Consider the following 27,207-nt stretch of genomic DNA (forward strand, 5'->3'; position numbering starts at 1 on the left):
CGCCGATTGCTGACAAGGTGAGCGGCGGCACTAAACACTCTTTCGGAGTACACACTTGTGGGAGGGCAACTTGGGTAGAATAAAGCCAGTTTGTGCAAGGGCCTCCAAATTGCCTCTTTTTCCTGCCAGTATACGTACGGACTGTCTGACGTGCCTACTTGGATGCGGTCACTCATATAATCCTCCACCATTCTTTCAATGGAGAGAGAATCATATGCAGTGCCAGTAGACGACATGTCCGTAATCGTTGGCAGGTCCTTCAGTCCGGACCAGATGTCAGCATCAGCAGTCGCTCCAGACTGCCCTGCATCACCGCCAGCGGGTGGGCTCGGAATTCTGAGCCTTTTCCTCGCACCCCCAGTTGCGGGAGAATGTGAAGGAGGAGATGTTGACAGGTCGCGTTCCGCTTGACTTGACAATTTTCTCACCAGCAGTTCTTTGAACCCCTGCAGACTTGTGTCTGCCGGAAAGAGAGATCCAAGGTAGGTTTTAAATCTAGGATCGAGCACGGTGGCCAAAATGTAGTGCTCTGATTTCAACAGATTGACCACCCGTGAATCCTTGTTAAGCGAATTAAGGGCTCCATCCACAAGTCCCACATGCCTAGCGGAATCGCTCAGTGTTAGCTCCTCCTTCAATGTCTCCAGCTTCTTCTGCAAAAGCCTGATGAGGGGAATGACCTGACTCAGGTTGGCAGTGTCTGAACTGACTTCACGTGTGGCAAGTTCAAAAGGTTGCAGAACCTTGCACAACGTTGAAATCATTCTCCACTGCGCTTGAGACAGGTGCATTCCACCTCCTATATCGTGGTCAGTTGTATAGGCTTGAATGGCCTTTTGCTGCTCCTCCAACCTCTGAAGCATATAGAGGGTTGAATTCCACCTCGTTACCACTTCTTGCTTCAGATGATGGCAGGGCAGGTTCAGGCGTTTTTGGTGTTGCTCCAGTCTTCTGTACGTGGTGCCTGTACGCCGAAAGTGTCCCGCAATTCTTATGGCCACCGACAGCATCTCTTGCACGCCCCTGTCGTTTTTTAAATAATTCTGCACCACCAAATTCAAGGTATGTGCAAAACATGGGACGTGCTGGAATTTGCCCAGATTTAATGCACACACAATATTGCTGGCGTTGTCCGATGCCACAAATCCACAGGAGAGTCCAATTGGGGTAAGCCATTCTGCGATGATCTTCCTCAGTTGCCGTAAGAGGTTTTCAGCTGTGTGCGTATTCTGGAAAGCGGTGATACAAAGCGTAGCCTGCCTAGGAAAGAGTTGGCGTTTGCGAGATGCTGCTACTGGTGCCGCCGCTGCTGTTCTTGCGGCGGGAGTCAATACATCTACCCAGTGGGCTGTCACAGTCATATAGTCCTGAGTCTGCCCTGCTCCACTTGTCCACATGTCCGTGGTTAAGTGGACATTGGGTACAACTGCATTTTTTAGGACACTGGTGAGTCTTTTTCTGAGGTCTGTGTACATTTTCGGTATCGCCTGCCTAGAGAAATGGAACCTAGATGGTATTTGGTACCGGGGACACAGTACCTCAAACAAGTCTATAGTTGGCTCTGCAATAATGATGGATACCGGAACCACGTTTCTCACCGCCCAGGATGCCAAGGCCTTAGTTATCCGCTTTGCAGCAGGATGACTGCTGTGATATTTCATCTTCCTCGCAAAGGACTGTTGGACAGTCAATTGCTTGGTGGAAGTAGTAAAAGTCGTCTTACGACTTCCCCTCTGGGATGACCATCGACTCCCAGCAGCAACAACAGCAGCGCCAGCAGCAGTAGGCGTTACACGCAAGGATGCATCGGAGGAATCCCAGGCAGGACAGGACTCGTCAGAATTGCCAGTGACATGGCCTGCAGGACTATTGGCATTCCTGGGGAAGGAGGAAATTGACACTGAGGGAGTTGGTGGGGTGGTTTGCGTGAGCTTGGTTACAAGAGGAAGGGATTTACTGGTCAGTGGACTGCTTCCGCTGTCGCCCAAAGTTTTTGAACTTGTCACTGACTTATGATGAATGCGCTGCAGGTGACGTATAAGGGAGGATGTTCCGAGGTGGTTAACGTCCTTACCCCTACTTATTACAGCTTGACAAAGGCAACACACGGCTTGACACCTGTTGTCCGCATTTCTGTTGAAATACTTCCACACCGAAGAGCTGATTTTTTTTGTATTTTCACCAGGCATGTCAATGGCCATATTCCTCCCACGGACAACAGGTGTCTCCCCGGGTGCCTGACTTAAACAAACCACCTCACCATCAGAATCCTCCTTGTCAATTTCCTCCCCAGCGCCAGCAACACCCATATCCTCCTCATCCTGGTGTACTTCAACACTGACATCTTCAATCTGACTATCAGGAACTGGACTGCGGGTGCTCCTTCCAGCACTTGCAGGGGGCGTGCAAATGGTGGAAGGCGCATGCTCTTCACGTCCAGTGTTGGGAAGGTCAGGCATCGCAACCGACACAATTGGACTCTCCTTGTGGATTTGTGATTTCGAAGAACGCACAGTTCTTTGCTGTGCTTTTGCCAGCTTAAGTCTTTTCATTTTTCTAGCGAGAGGCTGAGTGCTTCCATCCTCATGTGAAGCTGAACCACTAGCCATGAACATAGGCCAGGGCCTCAGCCGTTCCTTGCCACTCCGTGTGGTAAATGGCATATTGGCAAGTTTACGCTTCTCCGACGACGATTTTATTTTAGATTTTTGAGTCCTTTTTTTACTGATATTTTGTGTTTTGGATTTTACATGCTCTGTACTATGACATTGGGCATCGGCCTTGGCAGACGACGTTGATGGAATTTCATCGTCTCGGCCATGACTAGTGGCAGCAGCTTCAGCACGAGGTGGAAGTGGATCTTGATCTTTCCCTATTTTTGGAACCTCAACATTTTTGTTCTCCATATTTTAATAGGCACAACTAAAAGGCACCTCAGGTAAACAATGGAGATGGATGGATACTAGTATACTTATGGATGACGAGTGACTGACGACACAGAGGTAGCTACAGCCGTGGAATACCGTACTGCGTCTGCTAGTATAGAGATGATAATGATATAAAAAATATATATATATCACTACTGCAGGTATATATAATATAATGACGGACCTGCTGGACACTGTCTGCAGACTCCTAAACTACTAGTATGAAGAAGATAGAAAAAAAAACCCCACCACAGGTAGGTATACAATTATGGACGAGCACTGACGACACAGAGGTAGCTACAGCCGTGGACTACCGTACTGCGTCTGCTAGTATAGAGATGATAATGATATAAAAAATATATATATATCACTACTGCAGGTATATATAATATAATGACGGACCTGCTGGACACTGTCAGCAGACTCCTAAACTACTAGTATGAAGAAGATAGAAAAAAAAAACCCCACCACAGGTAGGTATACAATTATGGACGAGCACTGACGACACAGAGGTAGCTACAGCCGTGGACTACCGTACTGCGTCTGCTAGTATAGAGATGATAATGATATAAAAAATATATATATATCACTACTGCAGGTATATATAATATAATGACGGACCTGCTGGACACTGTCAGCAGACTCCTAAACTACTAGTATGAAGAAGATAGAAAAAAAAACCCCACCACAGGTAGGTATACAATTATGGACGAGCACTGACGACACAGAGGTAGCCACAGCCGTGGACTACCGTACTGCGTCTGCTAATATAGAGATGATAAAGATGATAGAGATGAACAAAAAAAATAAAACACTACTGCAGGTAAATATTTATATAATATAATGAATGACGGACCTGCTGGACACTGTCAGCAGAATGCGTTTATAGAATAAAATAAAAAAACACCACAGGAGTGTTTAACTTTTTCAGGCAGACAATATACTGGTGGTCACTGGTCAGTCACACTGGCAGCAAAAGTGTGCACTGTACTCCTGCTATAACTGCACCCCAGTCTCCCCCACAATTCAGCTGTGTGAGCAGTGAGCACTCAGCACAGTCAGATATACATAGATGATATTATCATGCAGCACACTGAGGCTGAGCACAGATATGGTATGTGACTGTGTATCGTTTTTTTTCAGGCAGAGAACGGATTATATTAAATAATAAATAAAACTGGTGGTGGTCACTAGTAACTATCAGCAAAACTCTGCACTCTGAGTACTCCTAATGCTCCCCAAAATTACTAAGTTAGTAGTAAATCAACTCAAGTGTCTCTATCTATTCTAACGGAGAGGACGCCAGCCACGTCCTCTCCCTATCAATCTCAATGCACGTGTGAAAATGGCGGCGACGCTCGGCTCCTTATATAGAATCCGAGTCTCGCGATAGAATACGAGCCTCGCGAGAATCCGACAGCGGGATGATGACGTTCGGGCGCGCTCGGGTTAACCGAGCAAGGCGGGAAGACCCGAGTCTGCCTCGGACCCGTGTAAAAAGGCTGAAGTTCGGGGGGGTTCGGATTCCGAGGAACCGAACCCGCTCATCTCTAGTAATTAGTCCCATTTTCGGCAACTTGTGACGTAAATTAAGGTGTGACTTGTGGTGGGATTTGAGGTGCGACTAATGGTGCAAATTGCGGCATGATTACATTTGTGCTGGAGTGCGACTTGTGACGCATGCTACTGCGACTTCTGCAGCAACTTCTCATACAAAAGCACTGTAATCGCCACAAAGCGTACACTCCACAAAGCATCTAAATACACCATCGAAAGACAAAGACAAAAGTAAAAACAATTGTTAGTAAATGTGCGCATTTTGTTCTGTCAATTAGGGGAGATAGGGGCTATTAAGGCTATATACTTTAGCACAGTTGGTTAAATCAAATTAACTGAGGTACTAATTAAGTTACCTGAGCTCAAGCATGGATATTAAAACCTGGACTGTTAGGGCAGTTTTCAATTCTTTCTGCCCCCTTCCACACCTGTTCTATTTCTGCTGACGGGCGTGGTATCACCATTTCATCTCGCTAACCCCGGGGTAGCGAGACGCCCAGCCCTTTATGCAGCTAAACCTGATTACTATGGGCGCTCCTTTAGAAAGGAGATTGGGCGTGATATCATTTGAATACCAGGAGATTGGGCGTGATATATCATTTGAATACCACCCAAAGTGTGCAGTGAGGACCGAGGTTGGGAATGACTAGAATAGAGGAAACAAGTCAGAAATATTGTCCAGGTAAAATAGTTAAAAAAATGCTACAAAATTCAGATCAGTATTAGAAGGACAGGCTGACAATGCTTACATCATAAGGACTGTAAATACAGCCTGTTTCTCAATTGGGTTGGGTTTGACATGCCGGCGGTCAGAATATCGATCGTGGCATCCCAATGATCAGAATCCTGACAGGAGAAGGTAAGTATACTTACCTTCTCCCACTGGCCCCTAACCCGCCCTTCTAGCAGTCTAAACCTAGCCCTCTTACCCCCGCAGCCTAACCCTTCCTGGTGGTGTCTAAACCTAACCTCTCCCCGCAGTCTAACCCTAACTCTCCTGTGAGAGCCTAAACCTAAGACCCCTACCCGCAGTCTAAACCTAACCCCCCAGGCTGCAGCCTAACCCTAACCCTCCCCCGAAGCCTAAACATAATCTCCCCAGTGCTTGAGCCTAACAGGGTAAGAGCATATAATATTTGCCTATAAAGGCATAACTATACAAAATGCACATAGCTACGTGCAACTAAAAAACATGCCTGTCAAAGCATTGTATTAAACGGGTTCACTACGATATGCCGGTGGTCGGGCTCCCAGCGACCAGCATACCGGCGCCGGGAGCCCGACCGCCGGCATACCGACAGTGTGGCGAGCGCAAATGAGCCCCTTGCGGGCTCGCTGCGCTCGCCACGCTACGGGCAAGGTGGCGCGCTACACTAATTGATTCTCCCTCCAGGGGGGTCACGGACCCCCATGAGGGAGAATAAGTGTCGGTATGCCGGCTGTCGGGATCCCAACGCCGGTATACTGAAGACCACACATCTTACACTGTTCCTGATATTGTTATTGATTCTTGCTCCATAAACAACTCTAGACTGACTTCATTCATTCATTCATATTTTGAATGCAATACAATCCTTGCCTCGGCCTAGGGGGACTCACCTTGGCAAGAGACAGACAGAAATTAAAGGCACTGACAGATCTTGCCTTTTATTCTTTTTTTTATCTCCTTAAACGGGTGTGGTATGGTATGCCGGCGGCCGGGCTCCCAGCATACCGGCGCCGGAAGCCCGACCGCCGGCATACCAACAGCGTGGCAAGTGCAAATGAGCCCCTTGCGGGCTCGCTGCGCTCACCACGCTGTGGGCACGGTGGCGCACTACGCGTGCCACGCTATTTATTCTCCCTGCAGGGGGGTCGTGGACCCCCATGAGGGAGAAAAACTGTCGGCATGCCGGCTGTCGGGATTCAGGCGCCGGTATACTGTGCGCCGGGATTCCGACAGTCGGCAACCTGAAGACCACCCCCTTAAACTGCTGTGTGACACCTACACATTTTAGTATCCTGAAATGAGCACAGATGAGTTATACTACCCCAAATACAATTGTGTAAAACTAGTCCACGTTAAGAACCCTGTCCCACAAATCATAGGTCAAGATAATGAATACTAATTCCTGCTGCCTTCTCCAGAACCTGATGTCCCAGTTTACCTTGGGGCGGTATCCAATTAACTGTGGTAATTTACTGCAGCTAATGGTTTTGGCCGGGGTTATTCAATTAGCTGCAATATGCGGCACTTATTGTGGATTACGGTTTGGTTGCCTTAGGCAACCGAAGCACAGTCTGTGATAAACAGCCCTCGGAGCCACAATAAAACATGGAATTGGGAAGTTATCCCAGATCCCATGTGTTATCGCATGATTGCGGCTCTTTTTCCAGACGATAAAAATGTCCTATAATTGGATTGCGCAATACTTATCATGGGTCAAAAACTGTGCTATCAGGCTGTTTTTATCAGCTTTTAGAATCTCATCTAATTGGATACCCCACTTGGTGTGCAATGTCCTAAAATCCTTGTACAAATGATGACTCCCTAGAGAGGACAGATTAGCCTGATTGTCTGGATTATTCATTATTTTTTATGTTCTATATATCAGCATCTCACTATTTGAGTGCATGCTCATTTATCACATTGATTACAGATTAGAAAGAAATGTAGATTCAGTCATCAGGAATAAGATATTTACAAGTAAAGCAGAAATACTAGTATCATCCAGCAGTACGACTTACTTGGTAGTGACAGTGCCAGTCCTTCCTCACTCACAGGCTTGCTGCAGCCCATGCGTGTACATGCCTGTAGGTAGAATTTGTACTTTGTACCAACTTCAAGACGGGGAACTTTATGGCTGACTGCGTCTGGGTTTGTTATGGTGATATTACTTACAATTCCAGATACATTGCCTTCATTAACTGAAAGACAGAAAAGCAAAATTTAACTGGAAGCTTCTAAATAATCCACATACAAAGTGCATGCTTAAGAAAAAATACATGTGATCATCTTAGTACATCTTGCATACATATGGATACATTCAGTTATTTGATTCAAGAGATAGAGGGGGAGGGGGGTCCTAAGTATGAAATTCCCAGACATATAGTTTAGGTGCAGCCCCCAAATCCCATCTGATTCCCCATGCTGATACCTCAATGACCTGCCTCCATACAGTGGGCCTGATTCAGAGATGTACACAATGTGGATTGTACGCAGTGTAAAAAGCGGCACTGTGCACATACAGCGATTCCTTAGTGATAGCACAGAGAATTCATTCATAAACATGTAGTTAGTGTTTAGCGGGGGTAACGGGAGGAGGACGGTTGTTGCTATAAAAATGCAGGCATGTTAGGAGCATTTTTGGGCTCTAAAATCAACCACTGCGAACGTCATCATTAGTATAGGCACATGCACCGGAACCATGCAGCCACTGCGAATGTCATCATTAGTATAGGCACTTGCACCGGTCCCATGCAGCCACTGCGAATGTCATCATTGGTATAGGCACTTGCACCGGACCCATGCTGCCACTGCGAATGTCATCATTAGTATAGGCACTTGCACCGGAACCATGCAGCCACTGCGAATGTCATCATTAGTATAGGCACTTGCACCGGACCCATGCAGCCACTGCGAATGTCATCATTAGTATAGGCACTTGCACCGGACCCATGCTGCCACTGCGAATGTCATAATTAATATAGGCACTTTCACCGGACCCATGCTGCCACTGCGAATGTCATCATTAGTATAGGCACTTTCACCGGACCCATGCTGCCACTGGGAATGTCATCATTAGTATAGGCACTTGCACTGGACCCATGCTGCCACTGCGAATGTCAACATTAGTATAGGCACTTACACCGGATCCATGCTGCCACTGCGAATGTCATCATTAGTATAGGCACTTGCACCGGACCCATGCAGCCACTGCGAATGTCATCATTAGTATAGGTACTTGCACCGGATCCATGCAGCCACTGCGAATGTCATCATTAGTATAGGCACTTGCACCGGACCCATGCAGCCACTGCGAATGTCATCATTAGTATAGGCACTTGCACCGGACCCATGCAGCCACTGCGAATGTCATCATTAGTATAGGCACTTGCACCGGACCCATGCTGCCACTGCGAATGTCATAATTAATATAGGCACTTTCACCGGACCCATGCTGCCACTGCGAATGTCATCATTAGTATAGGCACTTGCACCGGACCCATGCAGCCACTGCGAATGTCATCATTAGTATAGGCACTTGCACCGGACCCATGCAGCCACTGCGAATGTCATCATTAGTATAGGCACTTGCACCGGACCCATGCAGCCACTGCGAATGTCATCATTAGTATAGGCACTTGCACCGGACCCATGCTGCCACTGCGAATGTCATAATTAATATAGGCACTTTCACCGGACCCATGCTGCCACTGCGAATGTCATCATTAGTATAGGCACTTGCACCGGACCCATGCAGCCACTGCGAATGTCATCATTAGTATAGGTACTTGCACCGGATCCATGCAGCCACTGCGAATGTCATCATTAGTATAGGCACTTGCACCGGACCCGTGCAGCCACTGCGAATGTCATCATTAGTATAGGCACTTGCACCGGACCCATGCAGCCACTGCGAATGTCATCATTAGTATAGGTACTTGCACCGGATCCATGCAGCCACTGCGAATGTCATCATTAGTATAGGCACTTGCACCGGACCCATGCAGCCACTGCGAATGTCATCATTAGTATAGGCACTTGCACCGGACCCATGCAGCCACTGCGAATGTCATCATTAGTATAGGCACTTGCACCGGACTCATGCAGCCACTGTGAATGTCATCATTAGTATAGGCACTTGCACTGGACCCATGCTGCCACTGCGAATGTCAACATTAGTATAGGCACTTACACCGGATCCATGCTGCCACTGCGAATGTCATCATTAGTATAGGCACTTGCACCGGACCCATGCAGCCACTGCGAATGTCATCATTAGTATATAGGCACTTGCACCGGACCCATGCAACCACTGCGAATGTCATCATTAGTATAGGCACTTGCACCGGACCCATGCAGCCACTGCGAATGTCATCATTAGTAAAGGCACTTGCACCGGTCCCATGCAGCTATTGCGAATGTTATCATTAGTGTAGGCACTTGCACCGGAACCCATGCAACCACTGCGAATGTCATCATTAGTATAGGCACTTGCACCGGACCCATGCTGCCACTGCGAATGTCATCATTAGTATAGTAGGCACTTGCACCGGACCCATGCTAGATGCAAGTGACCTGTCAGAAACAGGGTTCCCTAACTGTATACACAACTCAGAATCACACTGAGCTTTTCATACACACCCACGACACTCCTACAATATAGGTTTAATTGTTGTTACTAACCATGGAAAGTCAGATTCGGCTATGTACTGTACAACTCAGAATAGGACTGACATGCAAAAATGCATAAACTCACATATTGCTGTGATGATGGGTCTATTATTATGTAGAGGCCCGGTGCTATAGCTCCATCCGCCCCATTGTTAATCTGTCCCCAATTTTGTGTACAGAATAGTTCACACAGGGGTCAATTTACTATGCATTGGAGGTAAAGTGGACGGAGACAAAGTCCCAGCCAACCAGCTCCTAACTGCTATGTCACATACTGCAGCCTCTGGAAGCTCCGGAGAAACACCAGTGAGTAGTAGACAGACAGGCCGTATTGCAATGCCAGCTCTGCCGCACTCAGTGCCCGCTCCTGGGTCAGCACTGCAGCAGCGTCCTCCGCAGCAGGATCTGCAGGCCCACGAAGACGGAGGGGTAGAAGACAAAGTGGAACGGCAGGTGGTTGTCTGGGAAGCTCTTCCTCTGCAGCCCTGGATGTATTGGAAATCCTGAAATCCATAGTGGGACCGTAATTCTTTGCTTCAGTGGACTTACTAATTTGATACTGGACTGAATGGGTATGAACTATTTTATAGGAACTCATACTGGGGCAGATGTATTAACCTGGAGAAGGGAAAAAGAAGTGATGAACCAGTGATAAGTAGAAGGTGATAACGCACCAGCCAATCATTACGGATCTGAAAAATGACAATTAGGAGCTGACTGGCTGGTGCATTATCAATATCACCATGCGCTTATTACTGCTTTATCACTTCTTTAGCCTTTCTCCAGGCTTAATACATCTGCCCCAACTGTTTTGAAGTCAAGCGCCCATTACTTGTTTTTTTATTGACAAGTATACGTTTTACAGGTGTTCCATAGTGACAACTATTTTCAAGTGGCCTCTAGTTTTCAATTGAGCGCCTTGGGACTTCACTCTTTTATTGTTTAATGTCACAGGCTGTGTTTAAAAAATGACACTTAGGAGCTGGTTGGCTGATACTCTGTCCACTTTACCACCATCCAAGGCTTGATAAATAGCAGGGTTGTAACTAGGTGTGTGCGGAGTGTGCTCCGCACATAGCGCTGCCGTGTAGTGGGTGCTGTTTGCAGCACTTTCAGTTATGAATTATCTAATTACATTAATTTGCAGTTTCCTCCCTTTTTGAAGTCCAGCATCTCCTGACTACTCTGTGTCCTACCCCCACCCCTTTTGTCACTAATACCTGTACAGCATTCCTGGACTTGTTTTGATAACTCTTTGTTGTTCAGTCACACTGTTCTTTATTACATTTCGGGATGCTGATGTTCCCGGAATTCAAACCCGATGCCTATGACATTGCAGTCTGACACTGTATTCATTGAGCTATCTTCCCTTGCATAGAAAGCTAGAGCATTCCAAGCTGGAGAGTTTTAACTATTTGAAGCTTACCTTGTACTTAGTGAAGGGGTGATCAGCTTTTCGGCTGGGCAGATCTATGTAGTGTGTGGTTGCAAGGGATTGGTTGTGTGGCTGCACACTGCATGGATCTGATAGATTATGGTGCTGGTTATTTTTTTTACGGGGTACAGGTAGCTTCATATAGTCACAAATCTCATTGTTTCTATGCTGGATCAAGTGGTTCGGTGGGTGGGGTGTTGTATCCTGTGTCCGACACTCAACCACAGCATTAGAAAAAAATAAGAATTTACTCACCGGTAATTCTATTTCTCGTAGTCCGTAGTGGATGCTGGGACTCCGTAAGGACCATGGGGAATAGCGGCTCCGCAGGAGACTGGGCACAACTAAAAGAAAGCTTTAGACTACTGGTGTGCACTGGCTCCTCCCACTATGACCCTCCTCCAGACTTCAGTTAGGATACTGTGCCCGGAAGAGCTGACACAATAAGGAAGGATTTTGAATCCCGGGTAAGACTCATACCAGCCACACCAATCACACCGTATAACTCGTGATACAATACCCAGTTAACAGTATGATAACAACTGAGCCTCTCAACAGATGGCTCAACAATAACCCTTTAGTTAAGCAATAACTATATACAAGTATTGCAGACAATCCGCACTTGGGATGGGCGCCCAGCATCCACTACGGACTACGAGAAATAGAATTACCGGTGAGTAGATTCTTATTTTCTCTGACGTCCTAAGTGGATGCTGGGACTCCGTAAGGACCATGGGGATTATACCAAAGCTCCCAAACGGGCGGGAGAGTGCGGATGACTCTGCAGCACCAAATGGGCAAACTCTAGGTCCTCCTCAGCCAGGGTGTCAAACTTGTAGAATTTAGCAAAAGTGTTTGACCCCGACCAAGTAGCTGCTCGGCAAAGTTGTAGAGCCGAGACCCCTCGGGCAGCCGCCCAAGAAGAGCCCACCTTCCTCGTGGAATGGGCTTTCACTGATTTAGGATGCGGCAGTCCAGCCGCAGAATGTGCAAGCTGAATCGTACTACAGATCCAGCGAGCAATAGTCTGCTTTGAAGCAGGTGCACCCAACTTGTTGGGCGCATACAGGATAAATAGCGAGTCAGTCTTTCTGACTCCAGCTGTCCTGGAAACATAAATTTTCAGGGCCCTGACTACGTCCAACAACTTGGAAGCCTCCAAATCTTTAGTAGCCGCAGGCACCACGATAGGTTGGTTCAGGTGAAAGGCTGATACCACCTTTGGGAGAAATTGGGGACGCGTCCTCAATTCTGCCCTATCCATATGGAAAATCAGATAAGGGCTTTTACATGACAAAGCCGCCAATTCTGATACACGCCTGGCCGAAGCCAAGGCCAACAACATGACCACTTTCCACGTGAGATACTTCAATTCCACGGTTTTAAGTGGCTCAAACCAATGTGACTTTAGGAAATCCAACACCACGTTGAGATCCCAAGGTGCCACTGGAGGCACAAAAGGGGGTTGAATATGCAGCACTCCCTTAACAAAAGTTTGAACTTCAGGTAGTGAAGCCAGTTCTCTCTGGAAGAAAATCGATAGAGCCGAAATCTGGACCTTAATGGAACCCAATTTTAGGCCCATAGTCACCCCTGACTGTAGGAAGTGCAGGAAACGGCCCAGCTGAAATTCCTCCGTTGGGGCCTTCCTGGCCTCACACCACGCAACATATTTTCGCCATATGCGGTGATAATGGTTTGCGGTTACTTCTTTCCTAGCTTTAATCAGCGTAGGAATGACTTCTTCCGGAATGCCCTTTTCCTTCAGGATCCGGTGTTCAACCGCCATGCCGTCAAACGCAGCAGCGGTAAGTCTTGGAACAGACAGGGCCCCTGCTGCAGCAGGTCCTGTCTGAGCGGCAGAGGCCATGGGTCCTCTGAGATCATTTCTTGAAGTTCCGGGTACCAAGCTCTTCTTGGCCAATCCGGAACAATGAGTATAGTTCTTACTCCTCTTCTCCTTATTATCCTCAGTACCTTTGGTATGAGAGGAAGAGGAGGGAACACATAAACCGACCGGTACACCCACGGTGTCACTAGAGCGTCCACAGCTATCGCCTGAGGGTCTCCCGACCTAGCGCAATATCTTTCTAGCTTTTTGTTTAGGCGGGACGCCATCATGTCCACCTGTGGCCTTTCCCAACGGTTTACAATCAGTTGGAAGACTTCTGGATGAAGTCCCCACTCTCCCGGGTGGAGGTCGTACCTGCTGAGGAAGTCTGCTTCCCAGTTGTCCACTCCCGGAATGAACACTGCTGACAGTGCTAACACGTGATTTTCCGCCCATCGGAGAATCCTTGTGGCTTCTGCCATCGCCGTCCTGCTTCTCGTGCCGCCCTGTCGGTTTACATGGGCGACCGCCGTGATGTTGTCTGACTGGATCAGAACCGGCTGGTTTTGAAGCAGGGGTTTTGCCTGACTTAGGGCATTGTAAATGGCCCTCAGTTCCAGAATATTTATGTGCAGGGAAGTCTCCTGACTTGACCATAGTCCTTGGAAGTTTCTTCCCTGTGTGACTGCCCCCCAGCCTCGAAGGCTTGCATCCGTGGTCACCAGGACCCAGTCCTGTATGCCGAATCTGCGGCCCTCTTGAAGATGAGCACTCTGCAGCCACCACAGCAGAGACACCCTGGTCCTTGGAGACAGGGTTATTAGCCGATGCATCTGAAGATGCGATCCGGACCACTTGTCCAACAGGTCCCACTGAAAAGTTCTTGCATGGAACCTGCCGAATGGAATTGCTTCGAAGGAAGCTACCATCTTTCCCAGGATCCGCGTGCAGTGATGCACCGACACCTGTTTTGGTTTTAGGAGGCATCTGACTAGAGATGACAGCTCCTTGGCCTTCTCCTCCGGGAGAAACACTTTTTTCTGTTCTGTGTCCAGAACCATCCCCAGGAACAGTAGACGTGTCGTAGGGACCAGCTGTGACTTTGGAATATTTAGAATCCAGCCGTGCTGTTGTAGCACCTCCCGAGATAGTGCTACCCCCGACCAACAACTGCTCCCTGGACCTCGCCTTTATCAGGAGATCGTCCAAGTACGGGATAATTAAAACTCCCTTCTTTCGAAGGAGTATCATCATTTCGGCCATTACCTTGGTAAAGACCCTCGGAGCCGTGGATAGACCGAACGGCAACGTCTGGAATTGGTAATGACAATCCTGTACCACAAATCTGAGGTACTCCTGGTGAGGATGGTAAATGGGGACATGCAGGTAAGCATCCTTGATGTCCAGTGATACCATGTAATCCTCCTCGTCCAGGCTTGCAATAACCGCCCTGAGCGATTCCATCTTGAACTTGAATTTTTTTATATACGTGTTCAAGGATTTCAAATTTAAAATGGGTCTCACCGAACCGTCCGGTTTCGGTACCACAAACATTGTGGAATAGTAACCCCGTCCTTGTTGAAGTAGGGGCACCTTTACTATCACCTGCTGGGAATACAGCTTGTGAATTGCCTCTAACACTGCCTCCCTGGCTGAGGGAGTTGTTGGCAAGGCAGATTTGAGGAAACGGCGGGGGGAGACGTCTCGAATTCCAGCTTTTACCCCTGAGATACTACTTGAAAGATCCAGGGATCCACCCGTGAGCGAGCCCACTGATCGCTGAAATTTTGGAGACGGGCCCCCACCGTACCTGGCTCCGCCTGTGGAGCCCCAGCGTCATGCTGTGGACTTAGAGGAAGCGGGGGAGGACTTTTGCTCCTGGGAACTGGCTGTATGCTGCAGCTTTTTCCCTCTACCTCTGCCTCTGGGCAGAAAGGACGCGCCTTTAACCCGCTTGCCCTTATTGGGCCGAAAGGACTGTACCTGATAATACGGTGCTTTCTTTGGCTGTGAGGGAATATGGGGTAAAAATGTAGACTTCCCAGCTGTTGCTGTGGAAACGAGGTCCGAGAGACCATCCCCGAACAACTCCTCACCCTTATAAGGCAAAACTTCCATGTGCCTTTTAGAATCTGCATCTCCTGTCCACTGCCGAGTTCATAACCCTCTCCTGGCAGAAATGGACATTGCACTTATTTTAGATGCCAGCCGGCAAATATCCCTCTGTGCATCCCTCATGTATAAGAGTGCGTCTTTAATATGCTCTACGTTTAGCAATATAGTGTCCCTGTCTAGGGTATCAATATTTTTCGACAGGGAATCTGACCACGCAGCTGCAGCACTGCACATCCATGCTGAAGCAATAGCTGGTCTCAGTATAACACCTGTGTGTGTATATATAGACTTCAGCATAGCCTCCTGCTTTCTATCAGCAGATTCCTTCAGGGCGGCCGTATCCGGAGACGGTAGTGCCACCTTCTTTGACAAGCGTGTGAGCGCTTTATCCACCCTAGGGGATGTTTCCCAACGTGACCTATCCTCTGGCGGGAAAGGGTACGCCATTAGTAACCTCTTAGAAATTACCAGTTTCTTATCGGGGGAAGCCCACGCTTCTTCACACACTTCATTTAATTCCTCAGATGGAGGAAAAACAACTGGTAGTTTTTTCTCTCCAAACATAATACCCTTTTTTGTGGTACCTGGGGTAACATCAGAAATATGCAACACATTTTTCATTGCCTCAATCATATAACGTGTGGCCCTATTGGAAGATACATTAGTCTCATCGTCGTCGACACTGGAGTCAGTATCCGTGTCGACATCTGTGTCTGCCATCTGAGGTAGCAGGCGTTTTAGAGCCCCTGATGGCTTTTGAGACGCCTGGGCAGGCACAGGCTGAGAAGCCGGCTGTCCCATATTTGGTATGTCGTCAAACCTTTTATGCAAGGAGTCGACACTGTCGCGTAATTCCTTCCACAGAACCATCCACTCAGGTGTCGACCCCGCAGGGGGTGACATCACATTTATCGGCATTTGCTCCGCCTCCACATAAGCCTCCTCATCAAACATGTCGACACAGCCGTACCGACACACCGCATACACACAGGGAATGCTCTGACAGAGGACAGGACCTCACAAAGCCCTTTGGGGAGACAGAGAGAGAGTATGCCAGCACACACCAGAGCGCTATATAACACAGGGATCCCACTATAAATGAGTGTTTTTTCCCTTATAGCTGCTTATATAATATATACTGCGCCTAAATTTAGTGCCCCCCCTCTCTTTTTTACCCTTATGTAGCTTGACACTGCAGGGGAGAGCCAGGGAGCGTCCTTCCAGCGGAGCTGTGAGGGAAAAATGGCGCCAGTGTGCTTAGGGAGATAGCCCCGCCCCTTCTCCCGCTTTTTCTGGAATTCTGGCAGGGGTATTTTTACACCTATATAGCCTTCCTGACTATATATGGTGTAGATTTGCCAGCCAAGGTGTATTATATTGCCCTCAGGGCGGCCCCCCCCAGCGCCCTGCACCCATCAGTGACCGGAGTGTGAGGTGTGCATGAGGAGCAATGGCGCACAGCTGCAGTGCTGTGCGCTACCTTGTTGAAGACAGAAGTCTTCTGCCGCCGATTTTCCTGAACACTTCTTGCTTCTGGCTCTGTAAGGGGGCCGGCGGCGCGGCTCCGGGACCGAACATCGAGGTCGGGTCCTGTGGTCGATCCCTCTGGAGCTAATGGTGTCCAGTAGCCTAAGAAGCCCAAGCTACCACCAGTTAGGTAGGTTCGCTTCTTCTCCCCTTAGTCCCTCGCTGCAGTGAGTCTGTTGCCAGCAGATCTCACTGTAAAATAAAAAACCTAAATATACTTTCTTTCTAGGAGCTCAGGAGAGCCCCTAGTGTGCATCCAGCTCAGCCGGGCACAAGATTCTAACTGAAGTCTGGAGGAGGGTCATAGTGGGAGGAGCCAGTGCACACCAGTAGTCTAAAGCTTTCTTTTAGTTGTGCCCAGTCTCCTGCGGAGCCGCTATTCCCCATGGTCCTTACGGAGTCCCAGCATCCACTTAGGACGTCAGAGAAACAATATATATATATATATATATATATATATATATAAATATATATATATATACACATACACCTTATGTCCCTATTGGGGGGAAAAAGGGAGGAGGGGAGCAATTCTCTTTCTGGCAGAGGGCACCACAAAGTCCAGTTACAGCTCTGGTAAATAGACCCCACAGTTTGCTTTGAAAAAGGAAATAATTGAATGGATTTCTGAAAACGTATTTTCACTAGAGCGTTTTTATTTACCCAATTTACTTGGGGATGAGGAAATCATATACATACTTATCTGGTGCTGTAGTATGTAGCTTGTCAGTATCCCATTTATCCTCTTTGGTGGGGCCCAGGACAGTGTGAAAGAGTCCATGTCAGAACTTTCAATCTGAAGGAGCTGTGGCTGTTCAGGAACTATGAAACAAGAGATATGAGCCTTACCACATAATACCAGGAAAACGTTGTAAGTAACCAAAATCTTATTCCCTGCTGAGTTACTTATTAGCTGGATAAGATAACAAAACTGTAATGCAACACTTACAACAGATGGGTAACAGCAAAGGGCATATTTAACAATAATATGATATCTCTAGCATCCATAAGGGATATTGGGGACAGATTAGTACGATGCGTATAGACGGGTCCAAAGGAGACAGTGCACTTTAAATTTCTTCAACTGGGTGTGCTGGCTCCTCCCCTCTATGCCTCCTCCTACAGCTCAGTTTAGAAAAAAGTGCCCTCAGGAGAGGATGCACACTCTGCAAGCTCCAGAGTTTTTCTTCAATTTCTTTTTTAAAAGTTTTATCTATTTCGGTATGCTGTTTGGGCAACAGCATACCTACATCGTGGGAGTTAGGGGGGGAGACGGTCACCGGCCTCTTGAGGTGTAGAGCCTCATCCCCGCTGTCGCAGCCGCAGCATGCCACACACCCCTAATGCTGCCTGAAAGTGATCATCGGTGGTGAGTACCAACCAAGGGCCCCGCTAGCGGGGTCCCCTCATTTTACTGTGCGTCTGAAAGTACGGGTGTGGCGTATGGGTCCTTCCTGGGGGGGACCCGCTATAGCCCCTGCGTGACACTGGCTAAATATAGTAAACCAAGCATTTATGTGAGGTTGTACATATTGGGAGACATGGCCAGTATAAATATACAGAAGTAGCTCCGGCGCCATGGTGGGGGGTGGAGCTACACGAGAGCGGGCTCAGCGGCATTTTGGCGCCTTCCTCTGCATAGCAGCAGCAGCCTCCACATCTCCTCCAAACAGTCCCTGGATCGCTGGTGCCGGGTGTAGAGGAGGAGAGCCACTATACTAGTGCACAATAACATCCCTCTGAGGGATTTGATCATATTACAGTCTCACTGTGTTTACACATAAAAACGCTGACAGCCTCACAGGAACTGTGCAACGCTGGGTGCGTTGGGGTCCTCTCTCCTGTGTCTCCTCTCACATGCAATAGGACAGGCTTGCAATATATCAATATCAGGCTGTGTTGTATGTGTATTATACCTGTTTTTCTGATTCACAATGGTAAAACAGAAGTCATGCAGTGTATGTAATGCTAGATTCTCTCCTAGTTCATCTGGCTCAATATCATGTGAGCAGTGTAGTCAGCCATCTCAGAATGCTGATTTCAATGTGGGGGAGAGTCCAGAGCCCTCCTGGTTGGGGGCTATAAAAAATATGATGTCTGTTTTCTTTTCCATACACGTTTGACTTTATTGACGTGTACACCCCCCCACCCTTTTTGCTGTGTCCCCCCCGTCCCTCCTTCCTATTCTTTTCTGTACCCCCCCCCACCTGTTACAAATGTTTCTGTACACCCCCCCACCTGTTACAAATTTCAATAAAAATTATTGATGTTAAAAAACATATGATGTCTGATATGTCATCTTAGCTCACTACAAATGCAAATAAGAACTGCAACAAGCAGTGGCAAGTCTAGCTGCTAAACATCCCCCCCCCCCCCCCCCCCCCGTCTACTACAGGTGCACAAAAACGTGCTTTACCTGCACTCCTATCAGATACTGATGATGATATACAGGATGATGGGGATGATGTGGACCCCATAAGTGGGGATTCCACCCCTACCCAAGGTATTGAACCCCTCATATTAGCTATTGGGATGTGTTAAAGCTCCCCCTGGAGGATGCTACTACTCAGCAGTAATTTTTCCTCCCACAAGACAAACTGACAGTCACATTTCCTGATTCCAAGGAATTGGATGACTTATTTAAAATAGCCTGGAAGACTCCAGGTAAGAAATATCAGGTGTCAAAATGTTTTTTACATACATTCCCCTTTGCCCCTGAAGGCAGGAAATTCTGGGAGGAGTCTCCAGCAGTAGACGTCTCTTGCCTTTCTAAAAAGTCCCTACTCCGGGCTCCTTTACGGTAAAAGACCCGGCAGATAGGAAACTTGTAACCACTCTGAAATCTATAAACATTGCTGCAGGTGTTGCTCAAAGGCCGGTCATTGCAGGTTGCTGGATAACACATGCAATTCATTCCTGGGCTTATCAAATTAAGGAAGGTCTTTCGGGTGATATGACCTTAGTTAATACTGTTACTTTCCTGGATCACATTCAGAACAAGGCAAGAGTCCTCTGTGACTCCCTTAAAGAGATTGGCAATATTAATGCTAGGACCACGGCTATGGCTGTGTCTGCGCGCAGAGCCATATGGTTGCGTTAGTGGATTATTGATGCTGACTACAAACATAATGTGGAATCTCTTCCCTTCACAGGTGAATGGATCTTTGGAGGTGAATTGGACGCATTGATTTCCAAAGTTACTGCTGGAAAATCCACGTTTCTCCCTTTGGGAGCTCTGCCTGCTAGACGTACCTACCCGGGACCGTCTTCTCAGTCCTTTCTATCCTCTAGATTTTGATCTAGGGCCAGAGGGGCCTCCAACGCAGTTAGAGGCTCCAGAGGTAAACCTAAGAAACCATCCATTGCCGGATCTCAGGACCAGAACACCAGCTCTGCTTCCACTAAGACTTCAGCATGACGGTGCCCACCTACCCCGAGGGGATCTCGTGGTGGGAGCTCGGTTACGTCACTACAGCCACATCTGGGACAGTTCCTGCCAAGATGCTTGGGTAAAGGACCTTATCTCTCAGGGTTACAAGCTGGAGTTCGACGGTACTCCCCCCCAACGATGTTTCAAATCAAGCTTACCAGCTTTAGAAAATATGCGTGGTACGCTACTGCTGGCCATCAACAAGTTGGTCCAGTCCCAGGTCATTGTTCCAGTACCCCTACTATAACGAGGAGGACAGGGTTAATACTACAGTCTGTTCGTAGTACCAAAACCAGACGGGTCTGTGAGACCCATTCTGAAAATGAAGTCCTTGAATCCTTACCTGAAGGTTTTCAAATTCAAGATGGACTCTTTGAGAGTAGTTATTACAGGCCTGGAACAACAGGAATTCCTTGTGTCCATGGATATCAAGGACGCTTACCTACAAATCCCAATTTGGCCTCCTCATCAGGCCTATCTGAGGTTTGCCCTGCTGAACGATCACTACCAGTTTCAGGCACTACCCTTCGGCCTGTCTACAGCTCCGAGGGTGTTCACGAAGGTGATGGCGGAAATGATGTTTCAACTCAGGGTCCAGGGGATCAATGTTATTCCATTCCTGGACGTTCTCCTGATAAGAGCGAGCTCCATGGAGCTTCTATTGCTCCATAAAGATTGCACTATCCAACTTCTGCCACCCCACGGGTGGATCCTCAATCTGCAGAAGTCCCACCTGGAACCGTCTCAATGGCTCATGTTTCTGGGGATGCTACTGGATACTGTAGCACTGAAAGTGTTCCTCCCAGAGGACAGAGTAAGAACACTTCAAGAAATGGTTTGCATGGTGCTCCAACCTGCTTGGGTCTCCATTCATCTTTGCATAAAATTGTTGGGAACGATGGTGGCCTCGTACGAGGCGATTCAATTCAGAAGCTAGTATGTTCATGCCAGACCGTTCCAATTGGACATCCTGAACAAGTGGTCTGGTTCCCATCTTCAGATGCACCGGATGATTCGGCTGTCACCTGAGGCCAGAATCTCCTGTGGTAGCTACAGTCTTCCAACCTGCTGGAAGGTCAACGCTTTGGGATTCAGGATTGGATCTTCCTCACGATGGATGCGAGTCTGAGAGGATGGGTAGCTTTGTCACCAAGGGGGCGCAGTTCCAGGGCAGGTGGTCTGCCCAAGAGGCCCTTCTTCCGATCAACATTCTGGAACTTCGGGCTATCTACAATGCTCTGATTCAGGCATCCCCTCTACTCCGGGATCAAGCAATCCAGGTGCAGTCGGACAACACCATGGCGGTGGCATACATGAATCGACAAGAAGGGACAAAAAGCACAGCCTGCATGCAAGAAGTGTCAAGAATACTCCTCTGGGTGGAAAAACATGCAAGAGCACTGTCCGCGATCTTTATTCTGGGGGTGGACAACTGGGAAGCGGACTTCCTAAGTCGCCACGACCTCCATCCGGGGAAGTGGGGACTACACCCTCAGATGTTTCAGCAAATCATCGACAGGTGGGGATGCCCATAGATCAACTTGATGGCCTCTCATCTCAACAAGAAGCTTCACTGCTATTGCTCACGAATCAAAGACCCATAGGCAGAGGCGGATTGGCCATAGGGTTTACAGGGAAGATTCTCGGTGGGCCGTCGCACCCATGGGGCCTGTTTTGTTTGAGGACATGTGGTAATTTTTATAGACATAATGAATAAGATGCAAAATAATTTGCATATATGAAAATGACTTTGCTACTTAGCCTGTGATTGCAGATGATCTAGTGTATGCTCTGTCTGCCTGCTTGGCTGACATATAAGATTGAGTGACTAGTGATTGGAATACAGTTGGTGTAATAAGCAAGAAAATATATCTTTCTAAAGAATGATATAGTTTCCTAAATTCTGAAGGTGTATCATATAATGTGCTCATAATATTTAATTTTATTTATTTTTAATTCCCCCTTGATGCTGGACATGCCCACTATCTGGAAAGTCTTGGGGGGAGGGTGCTGCTGCCATGGCCCATGGCTAGACCTTACACCTCTGGTGCTGCCCATGTGGGGCCACTAGTACAGATTTTTCCAAAACCGCTTTTTGTTCCCAATCCGCCCCTGCCCGCAGGCGAGTGCAGTGGTTGCGCTGACATCACCTTGGCCTTACCAGCTGGTCTACCTGTTTACTCCAATTCCGCTGATCCCAAGGGTGATCAACCAGATCAGACATCATAGAGTGGAAGCAATCTTTATTGCCCTGGATTGGCCCCGAAGAACGTGGTACACGGCTCTTCTGGACATGGCCGTAGAGGACCCTTGGCCTCTACCGCTAAGAAGGGATCTTCTTCAACAAGGACCATTCGCTTACCCGAACTTACGGCGGCTTCGTTTGATGGCATGGAAGTTGAGCGGAACATCCTAGCTTACAAAGGGCTTTCCAAAAAGGTAATTGCCACTATGGTGCAAGCTAGAAAACCTGTGACATCAAAACACTATAATCATATCTAGCGGAGATATGTCTCTTGGTGCGAGGAACGCACATATCCCTCTGCAGAATTCAACTTGGAAAGGTTCCTACGATTCCTGCAGGCTGGAGTGGATGAAGGTTTACTTCTGGGATCCATTAAGGTCCAGATTTCAGCTCTTTCCATCTTCTTCCAGATGGCTCTCTTGCCAGAATTTCAGACCATTTTACAATGGGTGCTTCACATACAACCTCCATTTATGCCGCCTACGGCACCTTGGGATCTGGATCTGTTGTTACATTTTCTACAGTCCTCCTGGTTTGAACCTCTGACGACAGTAGAAGATAAGTACCTCATGTGAAAAACGGTGATGTTACTGGCCCTGGCTTCTGCTCGGCGTGTCTCAGAATTGGGGGCCTTGTCGTGCAAAAGTCCATACTTGGACTTTTACGTGAACAGAGCGGAGCTCAGCACTAGACAGCAGTTCCTGCCACAGGTGGTCTCCGCGTTTCACTTGAATCAACCTATCGTGATTCCGTCCAGTTCTGACACTTCTACTCCTCTGGAGGAATTGGGTGCTGTGCGTGCCTTGAATATTTGTATCAAAAGGACAGCTTGGATCAGAAAGTCGGATTCCTTGTTCGTGCTCTATGATGCGCAGAAAAAGGGTTGCCCTGCTTCTAAGCAGTCTATTGCTCGTTGGATTGGGCTTACTATTTAACAGGCCTATTCGTCGGCAGCCTTACCGGTTCCGCAGTCTCTGAAGGCCCACTTCACAAGATCGGTGGGCTCTTCCTGGGCGGCTGCCCGTAGGGTCTCCGCCCTGCAACTATGCCAAGCTGCTACCTGGTCGGGGAAGAACACCTTTGTGAAGTTCTACAAGTTTGATACCCTGACCAAAGAAGATACACAGTTTGGGCAGGCGGTGCTGCAGATGTCTCCGCATGTTCCCGCACGTTCTGGAAGCTTTGGGACATCCCCATCGTACTAATCTGCCCTCAGTATCCCTTATAGATGCTAGAGAAAATAGGACTTTAAATACCTACCTGTAAATCCTTTTCTCATAGTCCATAAGGGATATTGGGCGCCCTCCTCTGTGCGGTGACTTTCTGCAGGTTCTCTGTTATGTGTTCCTGATCAGCTGTTGCTGTTAATGTTGCCAGATGTTGCTGGCTAAGTTATATATTGGTGTGCTGGTGTGAAAATCTCACCACACTTTTGGTTGTTAAGTTCCTTCTCTCAAGTATGTCATTCTCCTTCGGGCACTGTTTACCTATAACTGAGCTGTAGGAGGAGGCATAGAGGGGAGGAGCCAGCACACCCAGTTGAAGAAATTTAAAGTGCACTGGCTCCTTTGGACCCGTCTATACCCATCGTACTAATCTGTCCCCAATATCCCTTATGGACTACGAGAAAAGGATTTACCGGTAGGTATTTAAAATCCTATTTTTTCCCTACAGTAAATCTGGAGAAAGTGGGTGTTTTTGTTGGAGATAGGACTTCTCCTTATTTAAGGTGACCGATATATACAGTGTGCAGCATGAAATACAGATTGCTCTCCGATGCACTTGAACATTATATAGTACATAAATACGTAATAAGAGAACTGATGACAAATGACACAGTCTGTCTCCTCACCTCCTTCTGGAGTTTGGAACGTGACAGGGGAACTCTTTGGTCCATCTCCTCGGGTATTATAGGCCACAACAGACACCTGATAGTGACTAAATGGATGAAGTTTTGGAATTATACCCCAGTTTCTCCGACCAGGAAATGACAGAACATGCCGCTGAGTGTGGTGCATTTTTTCATTGTCTAGATTTTTCACTTTCCAGTAAATTATCTAGAAAACGCAACATAACAAACATTTAAAATGAGCATTCATTCAAATGGGACAAAATTTTCTGTACAATAGCACCATGGAATGACATCAGCGAGACATGCTTACACCAATGAGACACAATGGAGGACTAGCCCAAACTTCCCATTATTTTATACTATAGAGTTTGTGCAAGCCAAGACCAGCAATCTTAGAGTCAAATGTAAACCACCCACAGCACTATGTGCTGCATAGCTGATATAATACACAGCAAACTGAATGCATCACACCGGACAGAATGTACAGCAAGCTGATGATATATTATTTGGAAAACCGAATGCATCACACCTTATATAATATACAGCAAGTGCCTGCACAATAGCTCATATTATATACAGCAAAAGAGCTGCACCACAGCTGATATAATATACAGCAAGACAGGGGAGAAAAAAGAAAGCTCTTATGATTGCAGTGATCTCTATGTGTTTCAAATCTCTGTACAGGTGTATTGCTTTTGTATGCAGAAATATTTAATCATATACATAATCTATACCAATATCATTTAGAGCAATTCTGCACACTATATGAATTTAAAGTTCAGCTGCTACTCTGTGATATCATCATTTTGTGTGCACCTCCCGACCTTTGAACAGTCCAAATTGAATCAATATATGGCTGTATTACTATTGCATGCAACATAGTAATGAAAGAAAATTGTGTTTTCTTTTTCATTACTTTTTCTTCCGTGGACTCTCATTTATGATCCAGGGACACAATACCACCAATGTGGGATTTGATGTTCTCTGCCTAACATGAAAAGCAGATCCACACTTTATTCTTGTGACTATAATAGTCACCTTTCCCTTATATAGGTGCACTCTCATTGGAGTCTGACCCACCCTCTCTACTATCAAACTGCACTGCTAATGCCCGATCTCGTCCGATCTTGGAAGCGAAACAGTGTTGGGCTGGGTCAGTACCTGAGGAGGAGACTCGCAGGGAATACCCAGTGTTGTAGAGCATCAATCATATCATATGATGTGTGGTATGTGACTTCAACAGCAGTATCACCACTTGTTTCTTAAATTTTACCTACTTTTCTTTTAGGAGGGTGCATATCCTAGGTTGAAGAACCAATCATAGTTCTCCTAGCATATATACAGCCCGAGCCTACCAATTGAAGTTGAGCTAATAACAGCACAAATCCGATATTGTCCTGTCAATGACAATAATCTCTTTTGATTGTTTACAAATTCATCACTCTAATTGATCAAATAGATCTCATTAATACAGATTGCCTGTACTGGTCGGGTTGAAATGGGCGTATGACTTCGCAGTGTCTACACCCTTTCTTATCTCATCTCTCTGAGGCAGGACCAGAACATTTTATTACATTTTTCCTATGTGTGTAAAAAAGTTTACCTTGGATCGGGCAATTTCATTGATCTTAATGAATACCTTAATAAAATTATGTTTTATCAGTATTTCATATGATTAATTGGATAATCACGATAAGTGATTACAATTAGATAAGAGTGCGCCCACACAAGAGCTTTCTTTTTTCTCCCCTGCCTTATATATGTCCTCTCTAGCTCTGGGCGCACCACCAAGCTGGACACGGAATTTATGATTTACCAATCTAATTGTCCATTTTTTGGTACCTCTTGATTAAATGTGTATTATCTATATGACCAGTGCCGGGTCGCTCCTTTTCTTGTTCTAGTCTGTGTTCTATGCTGATGTGAACATCAGCCTCTGACCCATAGGCACGGTCCAGCATTAACTTCTCATTTTCTCACCTTCAAACTACATAGCCCATTGATCCAACTTTTAACAGTGCATTCTTGTGACCATATATACTTTGTTGCTAATTACAGTAATATTCATACCATCTGTCAATTATATTTCGCTATGACCACCTTTTCTCTAAAAAATGAATTAACAAGGCGCCAAAATCCAGAAAACTTCGGTGACCCATTCTCAGATACATCTGAACTAACCTCCCTCAATACTGACTGGCGAACTAGTTTTTCCAAATTACAGAAGAACCTACAGAGGAGAGTTCGTTTGTCTTGGGATGTGACCACTCTAGAGAACTACATAAAACATAAAATTGTTCCAAGAGGCCTAAGACCCAAGATTTTCCCGTCTTTCCCACTCGCCACGGATAACCTGAAAGCAGAGTGGGAAACAGCCCTACTTAAATGCTCCAATGAATTGCTACATATATTAATAAAACATGACACTTTAATAATAGATCAGGTAGAAAAAGAAATTGTAGACCTGAGGAAGACTTTGGAGACCTGGGAAAAAGACTCAGCCTTTCAAACAGCCTTTGAGAAATTTAAAAAAGAAATTGATAACTATGAACATAATATTGTAGATAGAAAACGATGCAAGTTCATGCGAGATAAGAAAGATTTTCTGAGAGGAGATATTTTTAGGTGGAATCCTCCACCTCCCAACAATAGGAATAAGAAAACTCGGGAGGATCCAACGCTGTCCGAATTTGAATCCTCTAATAGTGGTGATTCGGCCAGTGAGAATTTTGACCGGGAAGACAGTGAAGAATTCTCCCCACGTTTTTTAGACCGAGGCCAGAGAGGGAGAGGCCGTATCAAACCAAGAGGAAGACAAGGCGAGGGGGACAGAAGAGAAAATCCAAGAAATTCAGATTGGGATATTCCCAGGAATCCCAGGTACCCGGTGCGACAGAGAAAGACGACACGG

The 27,207-nt window shown here is 46.9% G+C and overlaps 1 protein-coding gene and 1 pseudogene across 8 annotated transcripts in view; one reads left to right on the top strand and one right to left on the bottom strand.

Annotated features, from left to right (window-relative positions):
• The window catches only part of CHL1 (cell adhesion molecule L1 like), a 464,787-nt gene that overhangs the window by 49,049 nt on the left and 388,531 nt on the right, over positions 1 to 27,207 (bottom strand). For all 8 annotated transcript variants that reach the window (XM_063940640.1, XM_063940638.1, XM_063940643.1 and 5 more), the window contains 3 exons: positions 24,297 to 24,501; positions 17,469 to 17,591; positions 7,212 to 7,391 (listed from right to left, as the gene is read on the bottom strand). In XM_063940640.1, the coding sequence (XP_063796710.1) occupies positions 7,212 to 7,391; positions 17,469 to 17,591; positions 24,297 to 24,501 (508 nt within the window). The remainder of the gene's footprint in view (positions 1 to 7,211; positions 7,392 to 17,468; positions 17,592 to 24,296; positions 24,502 to 27,207) is intronic.
• On the top strand, positions 25,380 to 25,498 carry LOC134964597 (5S ribosomal RNA; annotated as a pseudogene).

The sequence above is a fragment of the Pseudophryne corroboree genome, chromosome 9, assembly GCF_028390025.1.
Source record: "Pseudophryne corroboree isolate aPseCor3 chromosome 9, aPseCor3.hap2, whole genome shotgun sequence".
In the NCBI taxonomy this organism is placed as follows: domain Eukaryota; kingdom Metazoa; phylum Chordata; class Amphibia; order Anura; family Myobatrachidae; genus Pseudophryne; species Pseudophryne corroboree.